The sequence below is a fragment of the Papio anubis genome, chromosome 11, assembly GCF_008728515.1.
Source record: "Papio anubis isolate 15944 chromosome 11, Panubis1.0, whole genome shotgun sequence".
Taxonomy (NCBI): domain Eukaryota; kingdom Metazoa; phylum Chordata; class Mammalia; order Primates; family Cercopithecidae; genus Papio; species Papio anubis.
The window spans coordinates 83709273-83726790 of NC_044986.1; the positions used below are offsets into that span (position 1 = coordinate 83709273).

Consider the following 17518-nt stretch of genomic DNA (forward strand, 5'->3'; position numbering starts at 1 on the left):
GCGTGGGCAGGTGTGTGGGGGACCCCAGCACCAGCGGGCCTGGGCTGTGAAGTCTGCTCTAGTGCTGAGCACAGGACCCTCAGTCATTTGCTCTCAGTGACCCTCAGTTTCCAGGCCCCATGCAACTCTGTTGAGGGCCTGTTGTGTGCTCAGGTGAGGGCTGGAGAGACCCACAAGGAGGGATCCTGGTCCTGATCCCGGCTGCTGACCGATGCAGACACACTCACAAGCTGACTGGCATACATGTGTACACCTGCACACACACATGCAAATACACCCAGGGGGCTGGGCTGTTGGTGCCACAGAAGGTTTGAAGACGGACTTGGGTGCTGGGGTGCCAGAGACTGGTCCATGGTGGGCATTCAGCCCAAGCAGAACCAACCAGAGCTGCCCTCCAGCACTTTCTGTTTGGATGCGGCCGGGAGATAATGGCCACATGGGAACCTGAGGTAGAGCTACTATGATGAGGTCCTGCGCCCTCTCCCATGGGGGCCTGTCTGCAGCAGGAGAGTGTGATGCCAACACAGGTGAAAGAGAGAGAAAGGGGGAGCCAGTGTGCCTATACCCTGGGGCATTGCTTGAGTCCCTGGATCCATTTCTGGCTGAGGCCCCGGCCCCTCTATTGTGTCCAGGTATTTGAGATAAGGCATGTCTTGTCCAGTTGCAGCTGGTTTGAGTTGGATTTTGTCATTTGCAACCCAAACAGTGTTTCAACTTCAGTGGCCTGGTCACTAATGGGCTGGGGAAAGGAGGAAGGTTGGGGCAAGGGCCCATGTGAGAGTCCAAGCTTGGTAAGGCTACAGGGGGCTCAAAACGAGGTGGGGTGCTGTCTGAGGGATGCGAGGGTTGGGCAGGGCCTGGAAGCCCTGATGCAGGAGACAGTGGGTTGGGAGGGTTGCGACCGGGGAAGCAGAGTGCTGGGGAGGTCCGAGTCAGGGTGGCAGGGGTGTGGCAGATTAAGAGGCAGACACAGGTTCCTGGTGTGTAGGAGGTCAGGGGGCCATAAGGAGTGTGTTCCAGAGGGGGTTCTACACCCAGGTCCCAGAGGCTGGGAGAGGGGAGGAGTGGGAGGAGGGGACCGGGAGCCATCAGCGAGAAGGAAGAGCTGGTGGTGCACCTGGAGGAGTGCTCCTGGCTGAGTGGCAGGGGCTGGAGACATCAGGAGGATGCTGGACCCAGTGCTCTGAGCAAACTCCAGCTTTTACCCTTCCAGGCCTCCTGAAAGGGCGTCTAGATATCAAATAGGGAGTGAAGGTGGCCAGGCTTGGCTCTTCCAGGCAACAAGTAGGGTAGGAGGGCACCCACCTTGTCAAAGAGGCCACACTCACAGATGAGCTGCTCACGGGCCTTGGTGTTGATAGCGATGGTGTATCTCACGTGTGCCACCAGCAGCTGGGGAGGGGAGAGGAGGAGGCCTCAGAGGGGGCCCAACCAGGTGACCTGGTGCCCTAGGGACCTGCAGCTCCCCCACCCAGGCCTGCCTTACAGGATGATGCTGGGCGCAGGGAGGAAGTGAAGGCTGGGTGCTGATCTTTTGGCTAAGTGCTGGAAGCCTGCACTCCTCTGATGCTTACTAAGCATGATAATGATTCAGATAGTCCTGGCCAGCACTTGTACAATGCTTACCTCTTTGCTCCCTGAGTTCACTGTTTTAATCCTGACCATCATTCTGTAAGGCAGCTGTACTATTTGACCTGTTTTACTGGTGAGGAAACTGAGGCACACAGGAGTACTTTTAGCCTGCAGTCACCCCAACAGCCAGTGCTTGTAAGATTCGGGAACAGGGAAGGAGAGTGATGGCAGGGGCGGCCATCAGCACCAGCCGAGGATCACTGTGAACTCATTTGCCTTTTCCAACTCTACTGGCTGGCCAGCGAGGCGCCTGTGTCAGGCCCACACCCTGGCCTCGTTGTCCTGGGGAACAGCAGGCTCCCAGCTGTTTTCTTCCTTTGGGGACATTACTGACTCTGAGAACATCTCTCCAGGGGTCCCTTTCTGCCACCCACTCCCAGCCACAGGTCCCCCTGTGGGATGTCAGCGATCCCTCCCACTCCACATCTCAGATGCCCTCCCATAGCAGGTGGGGCAGTAGCTGGCTGTACCTTGAAAATGGGGTGCACGGCAGGCAGCTGGCGGTACATCGCAATGCCAAAAACCTCAGACACCAGATGTGTTCGCAGAAGGTGGGTGATGGTCTGGTGGACATGGAAGTCACTGGAACGCACCCAGATTTTGGCCAAAAGCCAGTCGTATTTTGCATCCGAAGGGAGGAAAATAGGGTTCTCATCTCCCGGGATTTGGCTGAGCTGATACATCGGGGCAAAGGAAACACACGGCTGTATTTCACTTCAGATTATAGTTGTTGGAGAACTTCGCCTCTTGGGAAGTTCCAGAAGTATCTGAATTTCTTTAACAGTGACTTTGGAATCAGAAGAGCCTGGAGGGGGTAAAGGGCCCTGGGGTGAAGTTTCCTCTCCCAGCCATATTACTTACAACCTGCATGACTCTGGATGACACACTGGGCTTTCTAAGCTCCGGCTTCAGCATCTGTCATGTGGGGACAGTGATCCCTAGGCTCGCAGTTACTGTGGGAATAGCCTCAGGAGCTGGCAGCATGGAAGGAGCGGGTAGGCAGAGGGCCCAGCAGCGGAGGGGATCCCTGCCCCCTTTCCCTCCTTGCCCTGCTCCCTCTTCTACTGCCTCTCATTGATCTTCCATACTTTCCTCCCTCTCCTCTTCCCTGAAATGCTGGTGCTCCCCAGGGTCTGCCCTGGTGCTCCTGTCTTCTTTTCTTGCCCTAAATCAGCTTGTCCTGTCCAAAGGCTTGGGCCTTCCTGGTGCTGAGCCTCCCAGATCAGGGTCTGCAGCTTGAGCTCTGCCTGGAGCCCACACCTGTGCCCAGGCGCCTCCTGTAGCAGAGGCTGGGCCTGTCTTCCCTTTCCAGTTTCCACTCCATACTGGGACAAGGTGAGTTTTTTTCTTTTCCAAAATGCAAATCATGTCACGTTAACTGCCTCCTCAATCACCTCTTAATGCCAGAAAATAAAATCCCCAAGCTCTGTGGTGACCTGGTTTGCTGATGCCTCTGCACACACAGCTTCACCTTCCTGCCCCTACCCTGGCCCCCATCCCCAGGTCCCTCCACGCCAGCAGCCCCAGGCATCGCCACCTTACTGAGAGCCCAGCACAGCCTCAGAACCTGACAGTGAGCTCTCACAGGAGCCTGAAGCAGGTGCTGGCATTGCCCATTTTCAGATGAAGACATGAGGTATTGGAGGGATTGACAGAAAGAATGAGGGGGGTGGCAGGGCTGCAGCCAAGAGTGACCAGGAAGGGGCGTGGCCAGACTTTAGGTGCTGGGAAAGCACAGTGGCCATGGCTGGGGAGGGAGAACTGTCCCAGAGCACACAGCTGTGTCACTTGCTATAAGTATTGTGGAAAGTGGGGTCCTTGGGCGTCTCTCCTTGGAAAACAGTGCTGTCCAATAGACATATAATGCTACCCACACATGGAATTGTATGTATTCAGGAAGCCATATTAATAAAAGTAAAAGGAAAGAGGTGAAATGCAGGTTAATACAATTTTATTTTACCCAATATATCCAGAATATTATCACTTCAACATGAAACCAATCTAAAACTATTAAATGAGATATTTCACATTCCCCACCTCCTTATTCTAAGTCTTAAAAATCAGGTGTGAACTTTGCACTTGCAGCAGGTCTTGGTTTAGATGAGCCAAATCCCAAATGCTCCAGAGCCCTGGTGGTCAGTGACTCTACCCTGGTCAGAGAGACCCCAGCAGCCCCAGAACTCTCTGAGGACCAAGGAAGGGGGAGGGAGGAGGGACAGCAGAGTGTGACTTGCACACTAGGCGTGCCTGTCTGTTTATACATGAGATTAGTTGACTGCTTTTAAATATCAGACAGTTTCACATAAAAATTTGAATGACCTAGTTTTCCTGAAAAATTAGAAGGTCTCAGAACTCTGCACCCATGTTCTCACAGAACTACACTCTTGTCCCTTTTCTACAGTCCCAGCTGTCAGGGTCCCCACTGCCACACCCATTTACATGAGCTGCCTGGGCCACTGATACCTGATCTGTGCCCTAGAGTGCTGGGCTGCCTGGCATGCTCTGAGACACTCTCTGACATGTTCCCACATGCTCTGACATGTTCCTGATGGCTCTGGGACACTGATATGTTCCTGACATCTTCTGGGGCTAAGGAGCCCCCTGTTGTGTGCTAGGGGCTTTACCCATATTATCTCACTTAATCCTCACTTTGACCCTGTAAGGCAGGTATTCCTTGCTGTACCCATTTTACATGGGGGGAAATTGAGGCTCCAGCTGGTTAAGCAGCTCTCCCAAGTCACACAGTAGGTAAAGAGCTGAGCCAGCAACATGATATTTAACAGGCAAAAATTGAAAGCATTCCCCCTAAAAACTGGAACAATGCAAGAATGTCCACTCTCACCCCTCCTATTAATAGAGTACTGGAAGTCCTATTCAGAGCGATTAGGCAAGAGAAAGAAATAAAAGGCATCCAAACAAACAAACAAACAAAAGTCAAATTATCTTTGTTCATCCATGATGTGATTCTACACCTAGAAAACCCTGAAGATTCCTCCAAAAGACTCCTAGGTTTGATAAACAACTTCAGTAAAGTCTCAGTGTTATAAGTAAAATGCTTATGAGAAACAGAATGCTTGTTCCTTGGTACTGCAAGGAAAAATCAGCATTTAGACAAAAAGTTTTTTTTAGCAAGGCAATTTTACTTTCTGCAGAAAGGGTGCTCCTCGCAGATGGAACAACGGTGAGAGCACACCTGAATAATGGAGAGAAGCAATTTTTATTCCTTACGCAGCTTGTCCCTGCTACTGTGTCCTGTCTCCACTGGCTGGAGCCAGACCTCACAATCTAAACTAAAACCCGACTGGCTAATAACTTAAAACTTTTCTAAACAGGTAAAAAGCAATGGAAAGACAAAGGAAAAGAGGAAGTTGCTTATGAAAGGACTTAGAAAAGTAGTGACATTCCCAAATAAGGAAGGGGCATAGGCTGCAAACTGGGACATGCCTGTGAGCACGTCCAGCGCAAATATCTTGGTTAAAGTACAAAGACATAGAATGTACTCATTCCCTTATATCTCACAGCTATATATGATAGGGCTTAATAAAAAGTTATTAGCACAAAGCAAAAAGGCTTTAAAAAAGTTAGTCTTTGGAAAAAACTATTATTTCTTACATTTATGATTTATTCTTTAACAAAAAATACCTTTAAAAAACCTTTTGACTTTCTACACTTAAGATACAAAATCAATGTACAAAAATCAGTAGCGTTTCTTTTTATTTGAGACAGAGTCTCATTCTATCACCCAGGCTGGAGTGCAGTGGTGCGATCTCAGCTCTCTGCAACCTCCACCTCCCAGGTTCAAGCAATTCTCCTGCCTCAGCCTCCTGGGTAGCTGGGATTACGGGCATGTGCTACCACACCTGGCTAATTTTTGTATTTTCAGTAGAGATGGGGTTTCACCGTGTTGGCCAGGCTGGTCTCGAACTCGTGACCTCAGGTGATCTGCCCACCTCGGCATCCCAAAGTACTGGGATTACAGGCATGAGCCACCGTGCCTGGCCTAAAAATCAGTAGCATTTCTATGCACCAACAATGTTCAGGCTGAGAACCATATCAGGAATGTGATCTCAGTTACAATAGTCTCCTACACACAAAATAAAATACCAAAGAGTACATCCAACCAAGAAGGTGAAAAAGTTCTACAAAGAGAACTATAAAACACTGATGAAAGAAATCATAGATGACACAAAAAAATGGAAAAACATCCCATGCTAATGGGTTGGAGGAACCAATATCATTAAAATGGCCATACTGCCCAAAGCAATCTACAGATAGAATGCAATTCCTATCAAATTATCAACATCATTTTTCACAGAATTAGAAAAAAAATCCTACAATTCACACAGAACCAAAAAATAGCCTGAATAGCCAAAGCAATCCTAGACAAAAAAAACAAAGCTAGAGGCATCACATTACCTGACTTCAAACTATACTATAAGACTATAATAACCAAAACAGCATGGTATACTGTGTGCCAAAAATAGGCACACAGATCAATGGAACAGAACAGAGAACCCAGAAATAAAGCCATGTACCTGCAACCAACTGATTTTTGACAAAATCAACAAAAATAAACAATAAGGAAAGGACATCCTATTCAATAAATGGTGTTGGAAAAACTGGCTACCTATATGCAGAAGAATGACACTGGGCCCCTTCCTCCCACCATATACAAAATTTACCTCTTGATGGATTACAGACTTAAATGTAAGACTTCAAACTTTAAAAATTCTAGAAGAAAACCTAGGAAAAAATCTTATGGACATTTCCTAGGCAAAGAATTTATGATTAGACCTCAAAGGCATATGCAACAAAAACACAAATTGACAAATGAGACTTAATCAAATTAAAGAGCTTCTGCACAGAAAAACAAACTATCAACAGAGTAAACCGACAACCTACAGAATGGGAGAAAATATTTGCAAACTATGCATCTACAAATGACTAATACCCAGAATCTATAAGGGAGCTTAAGAAAAAACCCCACCATTAAAAAGTGGGCAAAGGACAGGAACAGACATTTCTCAAAAGAAGACATACAAGTGGCCAACACACACATGAAAAAATGCTCAACATCACTAATCATCAGAGAAATGCAAATTAAAACCACAAAGAGATACCAGTCAGAATGGCTATTATTAAAATGTAAAAAAAGGATAGATGTTAGCAGGATATAGATAAAAGGGAATGCTTACACACTGTAGGTGGCAGTGTAAATTACTTGCATCCCTGTGGAAAGCAGTTTGGAGATCTTGCAAAGAACTGCAAATAGAATTACCATTCAACCCAGCAACCCCATTACTGTGTACCTACCCAAAGGAAAAGAAATTGTTTTACCAAAAGGACACATGCACACGTATGTTTACTGCAGCACTGTTCACAACATCAAAATCATGTAATCAACCTAGGTGCGCATCGATAGTGGCACCAGATAAAGAAAATGTGGTATGTGTACTCCATGGAATACAACATAGCCATAAAAAAGAATGAAATCATGTCCTTTGCAGCAACATGGGTGCAGTTTAGGATTGGCACTTAGGCCATAATCCTAAGTGAATTAACCCAGAAACAGAAAATCGAATACTGTATGTTCTTATTTATAAGTGGGAGCTAAGCATTGCCTACACATGGACATAAAAGTGGGAACAGAAGACACTGGGGACTCCAAGAAGGGGAGGGAGGGAGGGAGGGAGGAAAGGGTTGAAAAACTAGGTATTGGGTACTATTCTCAGTATTTGAGTGATGGGTTCAGTAGAAGCCTAAACCCCAGCATTATGCAATATAACCATGTAACACACCTGCACATGTACCTCCTGAATCTAAAATTATATATATATATATATATATATAAACTGTTCTGACCAGTAAAAAAAGAGCTGAATGAGGATGGGCCCGGTGCTCTGCCTATTTCAGCCCATCACTCTGCCTTCCACCTCTTCACCTCCTGGCCCAGCCGGGCCTCACCTGCCCATCCCCTTGAGCTCTTGTACTACTGAGCTGGGCCTTCCCAAACCCATCCTTCACATCCTCCCACTCCTGTCCAGGATCTTGGCCTGCCATGGGATGCCAGAACTTGCCCTGAGCAATTCGTGTTTCTTAAATTTGTTTTTTGGGTAAGGAAGTAGCTTTAGGTTTCTGATTAGAAAAGAATATGTGCTTATTATAAAAAGAAATTCGAGTCATGACAGGAGAGCCTGAGAAAGAAAACATCATCTTCCAGCCCCCCGTGATAACCACTAAATTCTGGGGAGCCTCCTTTCATAGGTCTTTGCATGTGTGCACATTGATCTGTCCAATTTTCCATCAACTGAATACGATTATAATCAATATCTGTCTCTTTGTTTTGCTCACCTGTCCCCCACCGGGCCATTACCGTGTTCCTACCTGGTGACACCACGTCCGTATGTTCCCATGCCGGCACAGTAGGCCTGCTGCATCCTTGCATTCATTTTACATAAGTCAGACCATGCCCATTGCCTCAGCAGTTTGAAGGAGCTATTTGTATATGACAGATATGTATTCTTTATTGGTCCTTTGTGTCTTGTTTTTCCACTTCATTAACTCATTGTGGGGACCCCTCCAAGTCAGCTGGGAGGGAACTAAAGCATTCCTTTCAAAGATGCTGCAATGTTTTATGGTGAGGACATGGAAGGGCTCACTCACTCAATCCTCTTCTGCCGTCAGACTGTTTTCAATTTTTTTTCCCCATCACAAACTATGCTCCTGCTGCTACCCACATTTGTGCTTTCATTTCTGCTGAGTGGCTGCTAGCGAAGGCTGAGCCTTCGGGGTGTGGGGGTGTTTTCTTTGAGTAGACACTGCCTGCCCTACTGTTCCTCGGACAGGTTCACTTTGCTGGTGCACACCTGTTCAGTGCTACTGGCTGTCAGACACTTAAACAATAAAGTCCCCTCCAGTGCCCCTCCAACTGAGATGGAGCAGGGGCCTCCTCTTAGGGCACCGTAGCCCCCTAGCCTCCCAACAAGGCATAGAAATGAAAGAAAATTCTGAGTTCCTTCAAGGGAAATTCCAGGCACCCAGCTAGCCCTGAGAAGTAAATGAGCAACTTGACAAGCAAGAGGATAACAGCAGCCTAAAACAACAGCCAAGGAAGCCAGAGTCCTGGGGTGTTTGGTTCCCTCTGGAAATTAAAGAGAACACCTGAACTCGTGACTCTGAGTTGTTTTTCAGAAACCCGGATCCCCACCAAACAGATCCACTGGTACAGAGACCTCAGAGAAGAGGGAGCTGAGGACTGAACTCTGAGCGCGGCTCTCTGTTCTAAGTATCTTCCTGGGGGGCCTGGGGGAAGTCCTGCCTACAAGCCACAGCTAACATTCCTTTCTGGTAACTCAAAATTTTAAACAAAACTTCTCTTCCTTAACCAACCGCAAAACAACAAATTTTTGAATCTACCTATGACCTGGAAGCCCACCCCACTTCAAGATATCCTGCCCTTTTAGGCTAAAACCAATGTGTGCCCTCCAAGTATTGATTAATGATTTTGCCTGTTAACTTCTGCTTTCCTGAAATTTACACCGCCTTTAAAAACGCTTACCTGCAAGCCATCAGGGAGTTCCCGTCTTAAGAGGGAGTTGCCCAATTCTCCTTTTTTGGTCCCCGCAATAAATGCCTTGTGTTCTAGATTCTATCCCAATCTGTGTTTTGTTTTGCTGCACTGGGCAAGCAGACCCCAGTCCAGCTCGGTAACACAACTGTCCTCACCACGACAGCCCCAACCCCAGGATCCTCTGACCGCCCACTCCAACGTGCACCTGGTACAGCAGGTACTGTGGGATCTGCTCCGGTGCTGGCCCAAGCTCTGACCTTGGGCTGCCCAGGCCCACCAGTTATCCCGTGAACACTGCCAGGCTGCAGCAATTCATGGGCAGTGCATGGGGCTCTATCCTTGCTGGTGTTTGGGAGTTACCCCTTTGTTTTTCCAACCAGACAGGTTAGAAATGATATCTTGTTGTTAACTTTCATTTGCATTTCCCTAACTACAGGTGAATTTACGAGTTTTTCCATATGCTGGTTGCCCATTTACATTTCTTCTTTTGTGAATTGCCTGTCCATATTCTCTGACCATTTTTCCACTGGAGTATTTGTATTTTCCTGCCAATATAAAGGAGCTAATTGTATGTCATAGATAGGCATTTCTTAGCTGTCATGTCTGTTACAGTTATTCCCCTCAATCTCTATTTTGCTTTTTGGCTTTGTTTATGGTTTATTTTATCATTCAAGTTTTAAAACATTACACAATCAAATATGCTTAGCTTTCCCCTTATAACTTCTTGGTTTCCTTTTCCTTCTAAAAGTCTTCTGAGTCTCCGCGTCGTTTTTCTAAATTCATTTACTTTTTTCATTTTAATTTTTATTTCATCTGAATTTCTTTTTTTCTTTTTCTTCTAAGCAGCTCTACATGATGAGATTTATTTTTGTAAATGGCATGACAGAGTAGTCCAACTTAATTTTCTTCTTATGCAAAGTGTGATAGCACCATTAAAATAATACCCCCTTTTCACTGAGTTGAAAAACCTCCATTGTGATACATTAAATTCCTCTGTAGGGGAGTCTATTTCTGGATCTTACTCTATACTGTCCCCCAGTTCTCTCTGTTTTCAAGCACAGCTTAACGGTAACCTTACAAATCCAGCAAGGAAAGTGTTCCCTCTGTGTTTTCTTTTCTTTTTTCTTTTTTTTTTTTTTAAAGGCAGGGTGTCACTCTTTGCCCAGTGTGGAGTGCAGTGGAGCTTTCATGGCTCACTGCAGCCTGAACTCCTGGACTCAAGCCATCTTCCCACCTCAGCCTCCTGAGCAGTTGGGATCACAGGTATGCACCACCATACTTAATTTTTTCTATTAAATTTTCTTTTCTTTTTTTTTTTTTAGACTTGGTTGCCCTGCCTCTCTATGTGGTTTTCATTTTTTTCAAAAAATTTTTGACTATGCCAGATTTCTTTTTCCACATGAATCTTTCAATTTTTAAATTGTTTTCTCTCCTTTTTAGTTCCTCTTCACTTCCACCACACCTCCACCAAGAAAGATAAAAAATTCTGGCTGAAATTTTACTTGAAAGTGCATTAAGTTTTTATAATAGAATTTGGTAGAACTGACATTATGATGATATACAGTTTCCTCCCCAATATCAAATCACTGTTAAGAGTTCATTGTATATCCTTTAAAATAACTTCATAGTTGGCCAGGTGCGGTAGCTCACACACTTTGGGAGGCTGAGGCAGGCGAATCACAAGGTCAGGAGTTCCAGACCAGCCTGGCCAACATGGTGAAACACCATCTCTACTAAAAATACAAAAAATTAGCTGGGCATGGTAATCCCAGCTACTTGGGAGGCTGAGGCAGGATCATTGCTTGAACCCGGGAGGCAGAGGTTGCAGTGAGCCGAGATCATGCCGCTGCACTCCAACCTGGGTGACAGAGCGAGACTTCATCTCAAAATAACAATAATAATAATAATAATAATAATAATAATAATAATAATAGCTTTATAGTTTTTCCTTATATGGACGTTATATTTTATCGTTGGTATGGAGAAAGGCTATTTTTTTTGAGAAATATATTTATCTAAACTCTTTGCCAAATGAACTTATTAATCTAGTAGCTTTTTAAAAAATTAGAATCTTTTATGTTTTCTAGGTCTACCATAGCATTACCAGAAAGGATAATGTTCCCTATTCTTTGACAATACGCTTATTGATTGTTTTCCTGTTTTATCATGTGGTATGACCTCTAAAATAATGTCAAATAAAAACAGCGATATCAGCATTCTTATTTATTATTTTAATGGAAATGGCATTAGAGTTGCAGCTTTTTGATGTTAGCTATCTTTATCATATAAAGTAAGGTTCCTCCTATTAATTTTTATTTGTTGTGGCTATTAAATGTTATTAAATTCACTTTTAGTGTGAATTGATATAATCATAAACTTTATCCTTACTGGTGTAATAAATTATGGTGGTAGCTCTCTTGACATTGAAATATCTGGAATAAGCCCTACTTGGTTATTACATATAGTCATTTAATACACTGCTGCACTCACTTTGTTAATATCACCCTTAGATTTCTCTTCAATCTTTATTTAATACTTAGATTGGTCTTCAGCCGTCTTTTGAAGTCTGCCTGTATCCAGTTTCAGAACTAAGCTTACGCCAGCTTTATAGGATCAATTTGGGGCTGATAAAGAGCCCTGGAAATGTTGGCTGTCTAGTAGCTGGGTGAGACTCAGCTGCTCGCCATGTGGGTCTGTTTCCAATCACTATATGGAAATTGGCCTATTTTCTACAATTTCTTCTAATTTATCTTTTCCTAGGTTTTTTTTTTTTTTTTTTTTTTGAGACGGAGTCTCGCTCTGTCGCCCAGGCTGGAGTGCAGTGGCGCGATCTCGGCTCACTGCAAGCTCCACCTCCTGGGTTCACGCCATTCTCCCGCCTCAGCCTCCGAGTAGCTGGGACTACAGGCGCCCGCCACCACGCCCGGCTAGTTTTTTTTTTTTTGTATTTTTAGTAGAGACGGGGTTTCACCATGTTAGCCAGGATGGTCTCGATCTCCTGACCTCGTGATCCACCCGCCTCGGCCTCCCAAAGTGCTGGGATTACAGGCTTGAGCCACCGCGCCCGGCTTTTTCCTAGGTTTTTAATCCATTTCCTCTAGTTTTTCAAATGTGTTGCTATATTACTCTCATTTAAAAAAGTATATAATCATAATTACTCTTTTTTAAGAGACGGGGTCTTGCTATGTTGCTCAGGCTAGAGTGCCGTGGCTATTCACAGGTGTGATCATAGCACACTACAGCTTCAAGTGAGCCTCCTGCCTCAGCCTCCCACGTAGCTGGGACTACAGTTGTGCACCACCATGGTGCACGACAATGTAATTACTCTTTTTATGACTCCTTTTTTATTCCGAATCTTGAATATGTTTTTTTTCTCTCTCTCTCTCTTTTTTTCCGTCAGCCTCATGAGGAGGTTATTATTATTATTTTTTGGACCTTTCAAAGAACTAGATCTTGGATTTACTATCCTCTGACTTTCATTTGCTTGGGTCTTTATAGTTTGCAAAGTTTCCATTTTCAGAAGAAGAAAGAGACCCAGGAACAGTCTGTGGCTTTCTCAAGGTCCCACATCCTGTTAGCAAGTGGCTGAGCTGGAATTTAAGCTAGGCCCCTGACTCCAGGCTGCTCCAAGAGGTCTCTGAGAAAAGCTTTTGAAGGCACCATCGGTGGTGCCTGGGATCTCTGGGGATCTTGCAGGAATTTCATCTTCTTTTAGGTCACCTGTCCCTTTACCTACTGCTTCAGTTCCTTTGGCATAGGGCTTCTCTCTAGTAACAGACGGGAAGCTCCTCTGAGGGCACATGCCCCTGGGAGACCGTGGGAAGCCTGGAATCTAGAGAATCAGATGACCTGGCTTGAATCCTAGCTCTGTGGCTGGCAGTGGGCACCTGTCCCTCAGTTTCCTTATCTGGGTAAAGTGATCAACATCAATAGAGCCCACTACCTGGGAGGGTTGTGGTGATGATTACACAAATAAAGATAGGTTATCTAAAACCCCAGTGGTTAAGTGTGCTTCAGAATCCAGAATTTTTAGGATTTTAGCAGTGGGTATACTTCATTATGTGCCATACCCCCTCCCACCCCAGGTCGAGGGCAACGTACTATTTTACAATCAAACAGAGCAGTATTTCTGCAGTGATCCACATGCCTATCACATTGAATGGGAAAAAGGCTCTAAATAACCTCACCTATTGCTTCAAAGAAGGTTTGTTCACAAACAATGAATTTGCTGCACAGTTTTGAAACATGCAGCAGTTTTTAGATTCTTTAGATTTAGAATCGAGGGTGAGGGATTGTGGACTGTGCAGGTTAACCCGTAGGATAGCCTTGGCATGTGGCTGGTGCCTGACCTATCCAGCTGCTACTGTGTCCACAGCTCCCAAGGTCCAGTTCATGGATATTATTTGCTGAATGCTCATCTGCCAGTCTCCCACGGCATCCCCTGTGCAGTTCTTTCCTACCCCCAGGGACCTATGCCCAGTCCAGTCCTGGCCTTGGTCCCTGCTGTCTGCACACCAGCTCCCAGCCTGGCAGTAGGCTGGTGCCAGGAACAGGTGGAGACAAAGCCTTGTGCCCACCTGCTTTTCATCCAGGGTCTCCCTCTTCCTCCTCCCTCATCTCAGGTGGACGTAAAAACTCACATCATTATCAAAGGTGGCATACCAGGACTGGCCTGGCTCCTGGCCCCAGTGCCCATGGTGCCCCTCAGTGGTTTTGGTCTCCAGCTCAGCCCACAGCTTCACCTGCCTGGCCCCTGGCAGCACCTTGATTGGGGGCCCTTGGTCAGGGCGCTGGGTGGAGAGTGAAGAATATCATCCCAGGGCAGGTCCTCCACAGTGTGCCTCGACCGGCCAGGGGCTTCTCAAGTGTGCCTTGGGGAGTACAGCCCTCTCCGCCCTATGGACAGCCCACCTCAGGGCCGGCAGGAAGCCCTAGTGTCTTTCAAGACATAGCTTCCCGAGCTGGAGTGTGAATGGAGCCACCCAGGAGCCCTGGATCGCGGAGGACTGAGCTGCTCAGAAAGGTGTGCCTGGAGGCAGCTTACCTGGATGGCAATGGGGACGATCTTGTTGGCCAGGTTCTTATACAGCAAGCAGATGGGAGCGGCCAGGAACTGGAGTGTGCAGGGGTCTGTTTTGTTGGCATCGATGCCATCCAGTAGCTCAAAGTCCACGATGAAAATGTTCCCTTGCTGCAGGAGGCAGAGAGATGTGTCCAAATCAGGCTCAGCAGATGGGCCAAAAATCAGGCCTAGGAAAGAGTGATGACCTCTGGGGCCCCCTCTCCCTTTCCTGCGACTCAGCGGACTTTAGAATGTGTCAAAGGCTGATTGATTCACATGGTGGGTGTTCACAGGTTATGGTAGTTCGGGGTAAGGTGAAGGAATGGCAGCAGCTCACTCTGCATTTGTAGTGTCGGAAACCTGCTTGACTGGCAGGAAAGATGAGAGACCGCCCTGAGTGTCAGATTATAAGAAGAAAGGAGAGGTTAGGTGAAATAGATGCGACCAGTTAAATGTCAAAAAATGATGCTGCTGGACTCTATACAGAGGTCAAAACTGGGCGAACTCAACCCCAGTCAGAGCCAGGACAGGGATCTCCCTTGGGAGGAAGAGACAGGAAGCGGGGCAGGGCTGTCCACCGGGTCGGGTAGGGAGGCTGCAGGGGAACGGGGAGGGGGTTCTGCACGGGCAGGGGAATCTACAGGGGTTGAGGGGGGTCTCCAGGAGGTAGGGAAGGTCTGAGGGGGCGGGAATGAGCGTATGGCGGGAGAGGGGCTGCAGAAGCAGAGGGGGAAGGGGCAGTGGCTGGGCAGGTGGGGGTGGTCTGCAGGGTTGGCCTGTTGTGCCCTGGTCTGAGACTGGCGACACGGCGGGATATTGGTGTAAATTCGTCGGGCTTGCTGACCCTCGGATCCGTGCCCTTTTCTGTAGGAATTAACACCCCTCGACACACAACGAGCATGCCCATGAAATGGGAGGCGGGCGACCGCTGGGAGCCGCGCAGTGGGTCCGGCAGAGGGGCCCCTAGGAAGGCCAGGTGCAGGGCTGCTGTGCAGCGCTTAGGCCGGGGGTATGGCCGCTCCTTCTGAAGCCTTTTCTGTTTCCTGAGTGATGAAGGAAAGGGTGAGGGTCCCGACTGCGGAGAGGTCGGGGTCTACTCCGCCTGGAGACACCCAGAGCGCCCCGCTACAGCTTCACTGATCGCGCCCGCGCACAGGACCCCCGGGCTGCTCGGCGGCACGCAGGACTGAAGCCACCCACCCAGGACGAAGCCACCCACCCAGGACGGCGGGAGCTCGGAGCCTGGCCACCGCCCTCCTCCTTTGTGTCGTTTGACACCAGGGATGAGCTCTGAGCATCTGTCGCGATGGCGGGGGTGGGGGGGGAGTGGGGGGGACCGGGGGGCGGGGGGAGCGGGGAAACGGGGACTTTTCCCGCGGAGGCGCTCAGGGCACCTTGTGTTGGGGAGGGAGGCAGGTGGAGACCCTCGGGCTGGTCGGGCACATTGGTGTCTTGCCTTCTAGGACCACGGCTGGACAGCTGGACTTTGAGAGCTGAAATGACCATCAGACTCTACCCAGAAGGAATGGCTGCTAATCCAATCTTGAGACCACCCAGGCTGGTGAACCTGATACTGGGAACAGGAGGCCTGGGATTTGGGGCCACAGATTGCAGCATTTCTCTGTTATTCCAGGTCTCCCTTGCATCTTTCTGAAAAACGAGGGGCAGGCCTATCTCTCAGTTCTGACGTTTTAGGATTCTGCTGCTGACACTGGAGTTCTTGCCTGTCTAGCGTCCCTGTCCCCTCTGGGTCTCCATTCTCCTGGCCGTGGGCACAGGCTCACAGAATCAGTGAGGCCCGAGGATGGCCTAAGACATCTGCTGGGAGTGTTAGGAAACAGGGTCTTTCTTGCTGGGAGTGGGTGGTGTTTGCTAAGCTGGTGGAAGGTAAATCTGAAGCTGCTGGCGATCATTCTTTACCTCCAGGTAAGGAAACCCTCCTGAGGAAAAATCCACCAGAGGCAGAGGATTGAGACATGGAGAGAGAGAGACAGTGCAGGGGATGATCTGAGCCCTGGTCTGGTCCCAAATGAGTTAGCATTGCTTTTTACTGTTGCCTGAGCCAATAGAGTTCTTGGATTAAACCAGATGGAGTTGATTTTTGTAATCTGAAACCAAAGAATCCAAATACAAAGACTAAGAACTCAAACAAACTTGAGCTGTAACACTGAATCAATACCAACAACAGGGATACGATTTCCCTCTTCATGTTCCAGAAAATAACTGCACATTTTACAAAACAATGTAGGCATTTTTAGTAGGCCACAAGCTTGCTGTAGATCACTAAGGTGCTGCCAGATGGGCAGCATGAATGACTGTGGGGATTAAGAATCATGCTGGTGTGTAGGAGATGGGAAGGTGTGTGTGTGTTAAGAGTCTAGTCAGTGTCCCAGCTACTCGGGAGGCTAAGGTAGGAGAATGGCCTAAACCCGGGAGGCGGAGCTTGCAGTGAGCTGAGATCTGGCCACTGCACTCCAGCCTGGGCGACAGAGGGAGACTCCGTCTCAAACAAAACCAAAACAAAACAAACCAAAACAAAACAAAAAAGCGTCTAGTCAGTGAGGGGTAGGTCAGCTCAAAGGAAAGGCGACCCATAACCCACGTGCCCTGGAGGTGGCCAGGACTCCCTGTGGGAGGCTGTTGCCCTGCCCAAGTGCTGAGGACGGCGACTCCTTGGCTGCTGGGTGCACAGATGGCTGCTCAGAGTCTTCCAGTTCTAGGATTCTATATGGCTTAATCTCTATGATCTCTGACTTGAAGTTTGAAACCTACAGCCACCGAATCAATGTTACTAAGTCTAGCAATTCAGTCCACTCAGGAACACAGATGCTGTCTCAGTGTATGGGGGATTGTAACTGCCAGCTGTTCCCATGACCAGGAAGTGTTCTGGCTGGGTGCAGGAGGAGGAGGTTAGGAAGCGCTGCCTGCACTGGGGCAGGAGACTTGTCCAGGGACTTCAGCTGGGTGGGTGGCCCTCTAGATTCAGATGGGCCAGGTACTGGGGCTGTAGGTTTATCTCTAAAGGGCACCAACCATCCCTCTCCAACTAGGGCTCCAGGGTAAGCTGAGCTTAAAAGACTGGAAGCAGCAGAGGCCACCTGGACACCTGGGGACAGGCAGCAGGGCCTGGGTGGCAGAAGGCCCCATCACACTGGTTCCATGGGGAAGAGGCAGGCTGATGGGCTAGCACCTGTTGCTGAGCCCCACCAGATTCAGATGGAGCTGGTTTGAACTTCTGTCTCAAGACTAGGTCA

The 17518-nt window shown here is 47.8% G+C and overlaps 1 protein-coding gene across 2 annotated transcripts in view; it reads right to left on the minus strand.

Moving 5' to 3' along the window:
- ALOX5 (arachidonate 5-lipoxygenase) overlaps nucleotides 1–17518 on the minus strand; it is a 60715-nt gene that overhangs the window by 3358 nt on the left and 39839 nt on the right. For both annotated transcript variants that reach the window (XM_021943220.2, XM_003903596.2), the window contains exons 7-9: nucleotides 14247–14393; nucleotides 2103–2306; nucleotides 1306–1392 (exon numbers count right to left, since the gene is read on the minus strand). In XM_021943220.2, the coding sequence (XP_021798912.1) occupies nucleotides 1306–1392; nucleotides 2103–2306; nucleotides 14247–14393 (438 nt within the window). The remainder of the gene's footprint in view (nucleotides 1–1305; nucleotides 1393–2102; nucleotides 2307–14246; nucleotides 14394–17518) is intronic.